Genomic DNA, 12,402 nt, shown 5'->3' with positions numbered 1-12,402 from the left:
ACCACAGATCCACCTAATTCAGTGTCCTCAACATTGCCTAGCAGCAGCTCTCCAAGGTTTCAGACAGGAGAGCCCTACTTGAAGATGGTGAGGATTGGACCTTTTGAATGCGAAGCATGTGCTCTGCCACTGAGCCACGACCTTTCTCCAAGGGTGACAAACCTCCACAAAACTTATGTGAGTGGAAAAGTGGGAACTTTTGAATCAGAGCCAAAAAGCATTTGCTGGGTCCATAGAACGACAGTATACACACAAGGTTGGGATGATTCAAAGTGTTGGAACATCTGGCATGGCTGCTCTGTTGATGAGTAACTGGAATGCATTAATTACCAAATGCTTAAAATAAATCTCAATACTGATCAGCCTGGGAAGCTGGCTAGGACAAATTCAATTTATGTCTGGAGCTTTTAGAATTGACAAACCAGTGATCAGAATGGATATTGCTTTAGTCTCAAGTATACTATACATTTCCCCCTGTTGTTTATTTAACAAAGGGTGGGGAACCTGAGGCCCTCCTGGGTTGACTATACTGCCTTTAGCTGATGGAATTACATCCCTACGTAAACTGGAGGGCCCAAATTCCCCATCAGCCATTCAACCTACCATTTTTTCCATTGCATAAAAAGAATGAAGCTCATTTAAGAGAATTTGGGTTTCAATATCCACTACTGGAGAAGGCCTATTTGAAAAATAGCACAAAGCTATGCTGTTTCATTCGTGAAAAGCAAGTATTTTAGTTGTGGCTTTTTCTGAGAGCAGCAGCCTTTTGCAAAGAGAATTTACCAGAATTAGAAACACTACAATGGATGTGCTCACTAACAGGAGAGAAAGAATCAAATTCTGGAATAACAAGCAGCTCAGGGAACACAAAGGATTCATTGATGGTCACAGCTGTCTGCAAAAGTTTGCCATGAAAAAGAAAAGTGCAGGCTAAATAATTATGCTCCAGATTCTGCAGGAGACCCCCCCCCCCAGATCTTTTGGCAAGGTTTTTTTCATTGACGGGACAGCTGTATGAGGAGCCTCATCTTCAACAGCTCATGAGCAAGGGCCAGAATTACTATAACCCTTTCAAAGCAGCTTTCTTTTATTCTTTTGAGGCCACATCCTTGCAAGTATCACTGAATCTTCTGATACTTGCTGCTAAGATAATGGAAGAAGCAGAAAAGATCACAAAAGTTGTGGGAATCAATGTATCCTATTCTCCAGGATCAATGTATCCTACGGTATTCTTCGCTTACCTTGTTTTCATCGCTGTCCATATCCTTGATCAGATCGTCCAGATCCTGTAACCCACAAAGGAAAAAAAAACAGTTGTAAGATTGCCATGATGTGTGTAAAACACTTCATTGTTAAACATCCCTTGTATCTATTCCAAATCTGAAGACACATTAAGAATTACAGGGATCTACAGTTGATGCCAAAGAGACAGCTGGCCACTTTTGCATGGATGGATTTCAGTTCATGCAACTGAACTATGGATGTAGACATGCTGCTTTGAGAGGTGGGGCCCACCATGTGTTTGCTCCACACTTGCCCTCCTTAAGTGATAACGATTAGGAGAAAGGTTGGGCCAGGAGGTGATAAACTTCCTGGATTATGAGAGGAAAGGGTCTCAGCCAGCTTGAAAGAGGCCACTCATAATAAGCCCCCCATGAAAGCATGACTAGCAAAATGAGAATAATTCAGTCTTGGAGATTACTAAAAGTTGTTATTTGCATTCCAAGCACACAATACTTAGTTGCAGAATGTAAACAAAATAGGGTTGTGCCTTTTATTCCCAGGAAAAGAACAAGCTTACCTCAGCAGGGATAGAATCGGACTCATCCAGGCAATTTAAGAGGACGTTGTCCCCATCAGTTTTATCTTCAGCACCAGATTCCTTGATGCACTTAAGGAGCTGTCTGATCTCACTGTACTTCTGCTGCTCCACCAGCTGTCTGGCCACTTTAATGTATACATTAGCAGCCTCCAGCTGGAAATCCTAAGGTGGAAGAACCAATATGATTTCAAAAAACACAAACACTTCCCTACATCCAGAATTGAGCTTTACCTGTACAGGAGCAATAAGGATCTGGGGAAACTGCCTTGTCATGTAGAAGTCCTGTGGTACTGTGTACTATCAAACCTTTACATGCCTTTATATAAATTTTGCCACTGTGATGCTACAGAATCCTCCTTCAATGGCCCCGACTCTGTATCTACCTTGCTCTGTCCCCATTTAAGATTAGTCCTCATAAGGGCTATAGCATCACTTAAACAAGTTCAGGCAATTCAATCAGCTAAGATATATTTTAAATCGAGTGACAGCCATTCCCTCATATGCATCCCGCCAAAATCAACACACAGGCCAAACTATCGAACGACTCTGCAATGACGACATCCTTACACACACTGATATGACAATAAGCCCCACTGAGCTCTGTGTGACTTGTTGTTGTTTAGTCGTGTCCGACTCTTCGTGACCCCATGGACCAGAGCATGCCAGGCACTCCTGTCTTCCACTGCCTCCCGCAGTTTGGTCAAACTCATGTTCGTAGCTTTGAGAACACTGTCCAACCATCTCGTTCTCTGTTGTCCCCTTCTTGTGCCCTCAATCATTCCCAACATTTCCCAAGGGAGTCTTCTCTTCTCATGAGGTGGCCAAAGTATTGGAGCCTCAGCTTCACGATCTGTCCTTCCAGTGACCACTCAGGGCTGATTTCCTTCAGAATGGATAGGTTTGATCTTCTTGCAGTCCATGGGACTCTCACAAGAGTCTCCTCCAGCACCATAATTCAAAAGCATCAATTCTTCAGCGATCAGCCTTCTTTATGGTCCAGCTCTCACTTCCATACATCACTACTGGGAAAACCATAGCTTTAACTATACGGACCTTTGTCGGCAAGGTGATGTCTCTGCTTTTTAAGATGCTGTCTAGGTTTGTCATTGCTTTTCTCCCAAGAAGCAGGCGTCTTTTAATTTCATGACTGCTGTCACCACCTGCAGTGATCATGGAACCCAAGAAAGTAAACTCTCTCACTGCCTCCATTTCTTCCCCTTCTATTTGCCAGGAGGTGATGGGACCAGTGGCCATGATCTTGGTTTTTTTGATGTTGAGCTTCAGACCATAATTTGCGCTCTCCTCTTTCACCCTCATTAAAAGGTTATTTAATTCCTCCTCACTTTCTGCAATCAAGGTTGTGTCATCTGCATACCTGAGGTTGTTGATATTTCTAACTCAAGTTTTTATAGACACCTAAAAGATACATCATTGTAACTGGCAAAAATGCTGTGGTTTTCCTTATCTGCTTCAGTGAGAATTGCAAGGAATCAACATTCTGTAGATCATCATCGTAGGTTCACCATACCTGTAGAACTCTAAACGCAATCCCAAAGCCTTCTTCAATGTTTTTACCTTCCAGCATGACCTGAGAAGAAATAGCAGCAGCAAAAAGGTTGAGTATTGTGCAAACAACCCACCATTAGTACCATCAGCGCCATAACACAATCAGGATTCTTATTCCCTCTTTCCAAGCTTAAGGACAGCATCCCGTTTCGGGGGGAAAAGGTGATATTTATTATTTTCAATTTATTTATTTAATATACTTATATCCTGACTTTCTTCCAAGTTGGGATTCAAGGCAGCTTACAATTATAAAACGCAGCATAATAGAAGCAAACTAGTTGAAAACGATTAAATTGCAACATATCTAGAAGCAGGAATTAAAATATAATTTGCCCTGGGTCAGGGATCAGTGTCTTCTGCACCTTAGTTTCCAAAGACCTGTCCGAAGATGAAGGTCATATCCCGGCAGTGGAAAAATTCTACAATATGAGAGCAGCCATGGAAAAAAAGCTCTCTTGTACCTCCTCATCCAGTCCTGCTGCTCCTGTGCGAGAAGCCAAAGTTTAGCTTAGCATGAGGTCCGAACCAGAGTTTATGCATTGTCTTGCTCCAGACAAACCACAAGTTGTAACTAAGGTTGGTTCTTGGGTTTACTCCTTGTGGTTTGTATGCAGTGAGACAAACCTTGAGTCCAGGTTTGGACAACACGCTACACCAAACCACGGTTTAGTTACCGTAGTTAGTTAGTGCAGAAGCCATGATCTCTTGTTTGTGAACCTGTGTGTTTGCCCTAAGCCAAGTTTGTCCTAGTGTTAGATGCAAAGCAGCTCTCTGTAGGCTACACTCAGTGCTGTTGATAGTATTCCGTTTTGATACCTATAACTATGCCGTGATTTTAAAAGGCACTCAGTACCTTGGAAGCTACTTCCATCTTCATTTGATTGTTTCCAAAGAGTGTAGGTACAGATGAGACAGTCAGAGATGAGGCTCCCAATTTTTCGCACCGATGAAGGAATCTTGTCACTTCCAGTTGAAGCTCAACTGTATTGATATGCCTGATTTAGGGGGAAATGCTTCATTACACAATACAGTCATACCTTGGTTCTCACTGCCTTGGTACTCGTCTGCTTTGGCTCCTGAACACCACAAACTCGTAAGTGAATGTTCCAGTTTGCAAGCGTTTTTTAGAAGCTGAATGCCTGACACGGCTTCTGACTGAGTGCAAGAAGCTCCTGCAGCCAATCGGAAGCCGCACCTTGGTTTTTGAATGTTTTCGGAAGTGAATGGACTTCTGGAATGGATTCCGTTCGAGAACCAAGGGACGACTGTACAGAAAAGTTTTTGTTTTTGTTTTTTAAAGCAATGCCTTCACACATCACTGAGTCTATTCATAAAAAAAAAATATTTACTTCTTTTTCCTTTCCCAGAATAAACATCTTTAAACACTTTGTGGGCAAAAGGAAACAAAAAGAATGTCCTCATTAAAGAAAAACACACAAGCATAACTCAAGTATACCATGGAAAACATTGCATGCTAGATTTACTCTGTAAGATAAGAGAGGGTGGATGTGTCAACACATAAGGCAGTATTTAACAAATACCTTCTTAGGCATAAAGCTTAAGAATTTCCACTTGTGCAATCGGGATTTCCTCCCTTTCTACTCCTCACCCCCACCCCAAATCTGCTCTGGAGGTTTGGAGGAAACCCAAGAAAAGATATATGGGGGGAGGAGAGGTGGGAATGTTTTGTTGTGCAAGCAGAAATCATTAGGCTGACAGGACACATTACTTAATGCTACTTAGACAAAACCCATACTCCAAAACATCCACAGATATGCCTTGTTAAAATGGATTTGAGCATGAGAAACTTTAAGAGAAATGAATTCAAGACACTAGAGTCACAATACCTCAAAAATATTGAACTTAAGTCCACTGATTTTTAAGAACATTGATGCATATAGTAAAAGTCCTGAAGAATGCCTTATCACATTGTTCAGAAAAACTGTATGATCAATAAAATGAAGAATGAAAAATATGTTATCAAACATTAACATCTGCTGGTACCTTGAGACTTCAGGAGCAGACATTTTCTTACGGAAAGTACATGTAACCTTTTTTCTTCCTGAGCTCCTTGAAACTTCCTGTAGGTAAACTTTGAGATGGTCCTTGACCTTCAACAGCCAGGTATGCCTTTCTCCCAATTCAGCGTAAGACTTTGCATTGTGAGTGAAAAATCTAATACAGGTCATAGCAGCACGGACATGATCCTGAAAGAAAGGAGTGTTAAGATAGGTAAGCCTTCAAATTGTGTATCATTGGTGAAAACCACTAAGCAACTCTTCATAACATATTTAACTATACAGAAGGGACTGGACCTAAGCAATGATGGGATGGGTTTACAAGCTCTATTATAGCAGACTTTCCTAAGTTAGGAACCCAAAAGAACCCCCCTCACTGCGTACATGAACAAATGGCACATATTGGGACTCTTTCCCAAAATACAGGAAATATTGTCCAACTTTCCTGACAAAAAGTTCAGAACATTTAAAACTGCAGCATGAGAAGTACATCACCCGCCCTGTGGAATGCCCTCCCACCAGATGTCAAAGAGAAAAACAACTACCAGACTTTTAGAAGACATCTGAAGGCAGCCCTGTTTAAGGAAGCTTTTAATGTTTGACAGACTATTGTATTTTAATATTTTGTTGGAAGCCGCCCAGAGTGGCTGGGGAAACCCAGCAAGCTGGGTGGGGTATAAATAAATTATATAATCATCATAATCAAACCCCCACTCTTACCTTCATAAATTGTTGCAATTCATATAAGATATGATAGTAATTCTTTTTCTGCAAGTGTTTGCAAGCTGCAATGAGATAAACACTCCAGCTAGCCAGACCTGGGTCAATGGTTTCCAGTAAATTTTCCAACATGTGAAGTTTTCCACTGGTATAGCTTGGGATTAATATCCCTTCAATAAATACTTCTTGTGGGCTCTCCTAAAACAGAAAAATTCAAGCTATGAGGGGAACTTGCCTCATCCATATCATTACTTTAGGAAGAAAAGCCTCTGTTATTGGGCTAACAGTAGACTGCATGTTTTTCATAAAAGTTACATTTGTCCAGTTCTCAGATCAGGCTGAAAATTGTTTTTGGGTATTAAGGCAGACACAGCAGGAGTTGAGTTAGGTGTGTGTGTGTGGGGGGGGGGTGTCTCAACAGGAGACTTCTCTTGAAAACCTGTGAATACCTACCAAACACTATGCTGTTCTAATAGTCACAAGACATCTTAAAACTGAAATATTTCCTGGCACCATTTACACTTGCCAAGAAATCTTGGAGGCACTTGAACAAGGCCTTAGCCATGTTATGAAGGGAGTTGTAACATGGAAAATAAAAGGGCTATTTTCAAGGCAGAAGAGAACACAGCACACATTGTTCAAGGGCGATAAAATGGGCAAGATTTTCAAAACAGGACAACTTCGACAAAAGATTGAGACCAAGGTCCTCACAATATTGAGAAAACTAGTTCCATAACAAAGGAACATGTCCCCATAATATACCACCCGGAACCCATCCTAATTAAGAGACATGGAAACCCGGAACCTGCAACCCTCCAGCTGTTGTATTCCAGCTCTCATTGTCCACATGACCAATGGTGATGGGAGTTGTAGTCCTGCAACATCTGGAAGCCCACAGGTTCACCACCCCTTACTAGAAAACCTCCAGGAGGAACAGGCTGCCTCACCTTATTTAACAAATGCAGCAGTGCTTCTCGCATGCAGTCGTGCCTCATATAAAAACAAATGATTGCTAGATTGGTGCCATAGTTGTGCAAATAGAAGAGGCACTCTTGGTAGTAGCTGTTGTGTTGAATCTTCCCCTCAGGTATCAGCTCCAGGGATAGGCTTCGTGTCCTTAGTGTTGCTTCCAGTTCCTTCAAAGTGGCAAAGTAGTCGTCATCCTGCTACCAAAAAAAGCAGAGAATCAAACATCACGAGTTCCTGTGAGGAGATGTCTGTTCACCATATGGTCCTGCTGGAGGAAGGAAGAAGGGAAGCGATTTCTGCCGATTCCTACATTCCTCGGCAATACCGCCACCCAAAAACTGCTCCAAAGGATAGAGGGATGCTCCAGTACAGAAGGTGATGCAGGAGGATTTTTTTAAAAAACGTTACCAATCACTCCCTGCACCACAGATGCCTTCCTCCAGAGGCCCTTCCATGTTTCTGCCCCCTTCATGAGCAGAAGGACACTCTGATCCAAATCACAGTCTAGAAATGAGCTGTACAGTTATGCTATGTGGGCAATATTTAACATCCCGCTTCCTCTGTCTCTGACCCAGTACAAGTCAACAGAGACTGGAAAACTGCTTTACCTCTGCAAATACAGGTGAAACTCGGAAAGTGAGAATATCGTCGAAAAGTGCATTTATTTCAGTAATGCAACTTATTATTTTTTTATTTTTCTTTTAATTTTTACAAATGCTTTCTTTTGGAAATTCCACAGTAATAAAACAAATAGTTACAATAATACAAAAAAACACACATCGCTATTACATTTCATTAATTACATTCCATTTATAACTGACCCACCTAATGACAAATAATTACAATTACAACAAATAAAGGCTTGACATATCTTGCTTTGTTGCATGTCATGCATCTATCTCATATATTGGTTTCACCTTTTAAGTTGCATTACTGAAATAAATGCACCTTTCGACAATAGTCTAAGTTCCCAAGTTTCACCTGTAGGTAGGTTTCAATATGGTACCACATCATCTATCTACACCACAATAGCACATAACACAATGTGGCCACTATTATCACAAGCAGCAAGTTACAAGCAGCATTCCATTATCAATCCCAATTCCTCCCCTGCCCTTTCTCCGAAGTGGTCAAAGCAGCATGCATGGCCCTCACTCCCTCTTCATTTCATCCTCCAATCCACCTTGTGAGAAGCAGGTGAATGACTGGCTCCCAGTCACCAAGCGACTTCTGTGCCTAAATTGGGTCTTGGATCTGGGTCTCCTCAGTCCCAAATCCAGCACTACGTAAGATTGGCTCTGGACATCAGGGATGGAGAATGTGTGGCTCTCTGGATGCTGTTGAACTGAAACTCCCACCAGACCCAGCCAGCAAGGCCAGTGGTCAGGGATGATGGGAGTTGTAGTCACTCTCTTGCTTTACATGCTGTTGTCCATGTCAGCTTTCAGTAAGAATGGCAACAGGCCAGATGGTAATCTCAAATGTAAAACACCGGAATATTACATGGCTGGAATTTTGCCCCATGTCAGTAAAGAGCCATAGATACCCTGATCTCACTTTCTTCTTCCCTAGTGTACAGCTTGAAGGCACAAAGAAAGGAATTCCAAACCAAGACAAGATGTTCTTGATGCACACTTTGTTGGCATGGATTTAACTGTGTCTTCAATATTTTCTGCATCTAACCTTGACCTGGATATTCTACCACATGCCACTTTTAGCTGAAGCCTGCATACCACCTAAACAGAATGTTCAGGTTGCATTAAAAATAAAGCACGCACATCTCTAGCACTCCTAGTTGTGGAGATACAGAGAAAAGTAGAGGGCAATGTTCTGACTATATGCTCACTAAACCATAAACTTGCCCTTGCAATGAGCACACAGAGAGACATGAATAGGCAATAAGCATTAGCTTCTTATTTTTAAGTATCTTTTAAAAGTACTTTTAGGTACTTATACCACACTTTTCGGAGCAAAAGGCTTTACAAAGTGGCTTTCAATACTGAATGGGTAGGCATATAATTTAAAAGCAATAACAATTCAATATAACAATTTTCTTCTAAATAGCAGATTTTATTGAATTGTTATGTTTAACTGTTTTTACTTTTAAATTGTATTCTCACCCATTCAGTATTGTTAAGTCCAACAAAACAGGACAATTTAAAGACTTTATAAAACAGGAAGGCCTTCGGAGCAAGCTCCAAAAGCACGGGGGAGGGAGATGCTGATGATTTATTATTTATACCTTGCCCATCTGATTGGGTTGCCCCAGCCACTCTGGATGGCTTCCAATATAATAAAAACACAGCAAAACATCAAACATTAAAAACTTCCCTAAACAGGGCTGCCTTCAGATGTCTTCTAAAAGTCAGATAGTTGTTTGTTTCCTTGACATCTGATGGGGGGGGGCGTTCCACAGGGCGGGTGCCACCACCAAGAAGGCCTGGTTCCCTGTGACCACGCAGTGAGGGAACCGCCAGAAGGCCCTTGGAGCTGGACCTCAGTGTCCACGCTGAACAATGGGAGTGGAGCTGCTTCTTCAGGTATACTGGGCTTGGCACAGTTCCATAGAACAGCCTTCGCCAACTTGGTGTTCTCCAGTATTTTGGACTACAACTACCAACAGTCCGAACCAGCACAGTTGTAGTCCAAAAGCCCATCACTTGGATCTGAGTTATGGTGGCCAGCAGGTCTTTAGATGCCATAACTCAAGGTTTGGGGCGAATAATGTGGACATAGGCAATCACAGAGATAACTTGGTCCCAGATTAAATAGAAACAGGACCGTTTTTTAGCTGGAAATACAGAACTCAGTTCTGGCACATCTCGGGGTGCCCAGCCATGGCCATTCTAAGAGAACGAGGGAGGTGTCCATGGTGAGTTCTAGCACCTCTTTTTCTAGAAAAATAGCACTGAATACCCATACCCCAGCATGTTTAATGTTCTGGCTGTAGCTGTAGCTTAAATCTACCTCAGGAGACCAGCTGTTGAGGAAGGAGGAAGACTGGATTCTTACCACTGAGATAATGGGCTTCACTGTGGACTCCAGGTACTGTATCACATCTTGGACCAGTCTTGAGCCTGAGTCTAGCTGGTTCAAGTCAAGAGGTGGCTTTAGGCACCGGCTGAATTTCTCTCTGGCGGCAGAGAGGTTGCCAGCTTTAAGACATGCCATGCCCCAGGCGTGCCATGCCCCACCTGGATCCAGGCCAGTCTTTGTGGAAACCTAAAATGAACAGGTTACTGAAAACAGTCACCAAAATATGAGAAAAATAATCTTCCCCTCAGTCTTTCATACTCATCTTTTGTTTTCTGAAGGGGGGGAAATGTACACACGTGCAATTGCAATGTCTACCTGGTCACTTTTGTTGCTCTTTTCTAGCTCTGCAGTTTTTCTAGCTCTACAGTATTCTCTTTGAGCTGCAGTAATCAGAGCTGAACACTATTGGCCTGTTACTATTGTACACTATTGTGGTGACTATTGGCAGTTTTATTAGAGTGCATTGTCACAATTCTGAGAAGGTACATTTTCAGATATTAAGAATTTAAGAAACATTAATATATATACTTAGAAACAAAGACCATGCCTAATGGGTTTTTTCAATTTCCTATTACAGCTACAATAGAACCAAATAGTCCCCAAATTAAGCATGTCTTCAAATCCCAGCCCCACCAATAAAAGCTGACCTGTACCAATTAATCAACAAATGCTTAGTTGATTAATCTACTAATTATATAGTTTTTTTATTTTAAAAAAACCCTGAGCATTGGTTTTCTATATTTTATAAAACACAGAACCAAGCCCAAAAGACTAATAGGTGTCTTTGTGAGGGAAGAGATTATTCAAATTGAAGTTCAAATATTTGTGTTCTCTAAATGAAGGCAATCTCTGTGCAAGAACAGAGCAATGATTTGAAGGAGCCCTGAGGCTGTACTCCAGAGCTGCTTCTCTCCCCATGCATTACCTCTACAGCTAGCTGATAGTATTCTGCTTCCAAAAGCTGATTTCTTAGCCTTGTAACTGCTGCAGGCTGTAATATCTGATCCAGACACGGAACACGGCGATATGAAGCAGTGACTAAAATATGTAGCACGTCGACTTTGCTGATGTAGCTGTTGGTGGAGTTAAAATAAGATACAAAAGTTAGAGGCAGCAACACACACTGGATCCACTGAACTGTGAAAAATTCAACAGTCCTTATATCAATGTTTCAGTCTCTGCTATAGACCACTTTCTGCTGCATCCACCTCAACGTGAGCCAGGCATATCTGACTATTTGGGGAAGGCATCGCAGGAGAACAGCAGACCACTTACCTGTCACAGAGAGCTAAATCTTGGCTCATCCCAGCTTTTACAAACATCATTTTGGCACTGAAGAGCAGTTGTTTCATGATATCCGTGAGGAGGCCAGCATCTACTTCGGGGTTTGTCAGCCCTCGAGATAGCTTGCAGCAGTGATCTATCAACTGGTGACCACAGGCTACACTGTCCGAATGGAGATTGAAGATAGCAATACACAAGGAAGCACTGGGTGCCTGAATATTAGGAGAGGCAAAGGAAAGGCAGAGGTAATTGTGATTCCACCTGCAGGCTGCAGCTGAAGAGCTAAAGTGTACTCCGCAGGCGAAGTGTACTCCGCCAAAAATACAGGAGCAGAACAATATTCTTCACTATAAAACTCAAGGAGATAGAAGAGTCCATTTCCCCTGCTATGTTGACCAAATGTACAGTAAGTTCATACGGTAGCAGTGGAAGTGCAGCAGCTTACCATAAGAGCCCCACTAGCCACGTCACCAAGGAGAGTCCCAAAAGGCAGGCAGCACAATATGGCCCCCTCCCCAGCACCACTACTGCCAGCTCATAGTGCAATATCCAATTCATTAGCATGACTGCAACCCCGTCCATAGGGAAGCTTACTTCTGACTGCATAGGGTCCACACATGGAACATACTAAGCTTTAACAGAAGATCTTCAGGCTGCTAAAAGGCAAGCTTTAGCTTCTAATTACAGAAGCAAATCATCTTACACAAAGAAGTGCTACCATGTAAACTGCTATCATGAAGTAGGAACCCAGTCAAAGGAAGAGACAGAAGTGCCCAGCCCGCTTATTTTCTTCATTCTCTGACTTCCTCTGTGCTAATCTGTCACAAATGAACTTGAAAGCCCCAACATCACCTCACTCACTTGCTAGAGCAAGGAGTGTACATCAATTACCCCGCTGTTCCAGTAGATGATGCATTGGGGTGGAGCGGGGAGAGAGTCCCGCAGCTGCCCTTCCTCGTGTTCCCTCACTACTATTTATGCAATATA

At 42.2% G+C, this 12,402-nt stretch overlaps 1 protein-coding gene across 3 annotated transcripts in view; it reads right to left on the bottom strand.

The window, feature by feature from the left end:
• The window catches only part of ZFYVE26 (zinc finger FYVE-type containing 26), a 46,130-nt gene that overhangs the window by 3,036 nt on the left and 30,692 nt on the right, over window positions 1–12,402 (bottom strand). For 2 of the 3 annotated variants that reach the window (XM_035113815.3, XM_088669691.1), the window contains exons 32-41: window positions 11,407–11,627; window positions 11,057–11,204; window positions 10,108–10,317; window positions 7,074–7,292; window positions 6,127–6,324; window positions 5,393–5,595; window positions 4,242–4,383; window positions 3,351–3,410; window positions 1,802–1,984; window positions 1,242–1,286 (exon numbers count right to left, since the gene is read on the bottom strand). In XM_035113815.3, the coding sequence (XP_034969706.2) occupies window positions 1,242–1,286; window positions 1,802–1,984; window positions 3,351–3,410; window positions 4,242–4,383; window positions 5,393–5,595; window positions 6,127–6,324; window positions 7,074–7,292; window positions 10,108–10,317; window positions 11,057–11,204; window positions 11,407–11,627 (1,629 nt within the window). The remainder of the gene's footprint in view (window positions 1–1,241; window positions 1,287–1,801; window positions 1,985–3,350; window positions 3,411–4,241; window positions 4,384–5,392; window positions 5,596–6,126; window positions 6,325–7,073; window positions 7,293–10,107; window positions 10,318–11,056; window positions 11,205–11,406; window positions 11,628–12,402) is intronic. The other variant, XM_088669698.1, reaches the window with a different exon arrangement.

This window comes from Zootoca vivipara, chromosome 1 (assembly GCF_965207765.1).
Source record: "Zootoca vivipara chromosome 1, rZooViv2.hap1.1, whole genome shotgun sequence".
NCBI lineage: Eukaryota > Metazoa > Chordata > Lepidosauria > Squamata > Lacertidae > Zootoca > Zootoca vivipara.
This window is presented reverse-complemented; position numbering and strand designations above follow the sequence as displayed.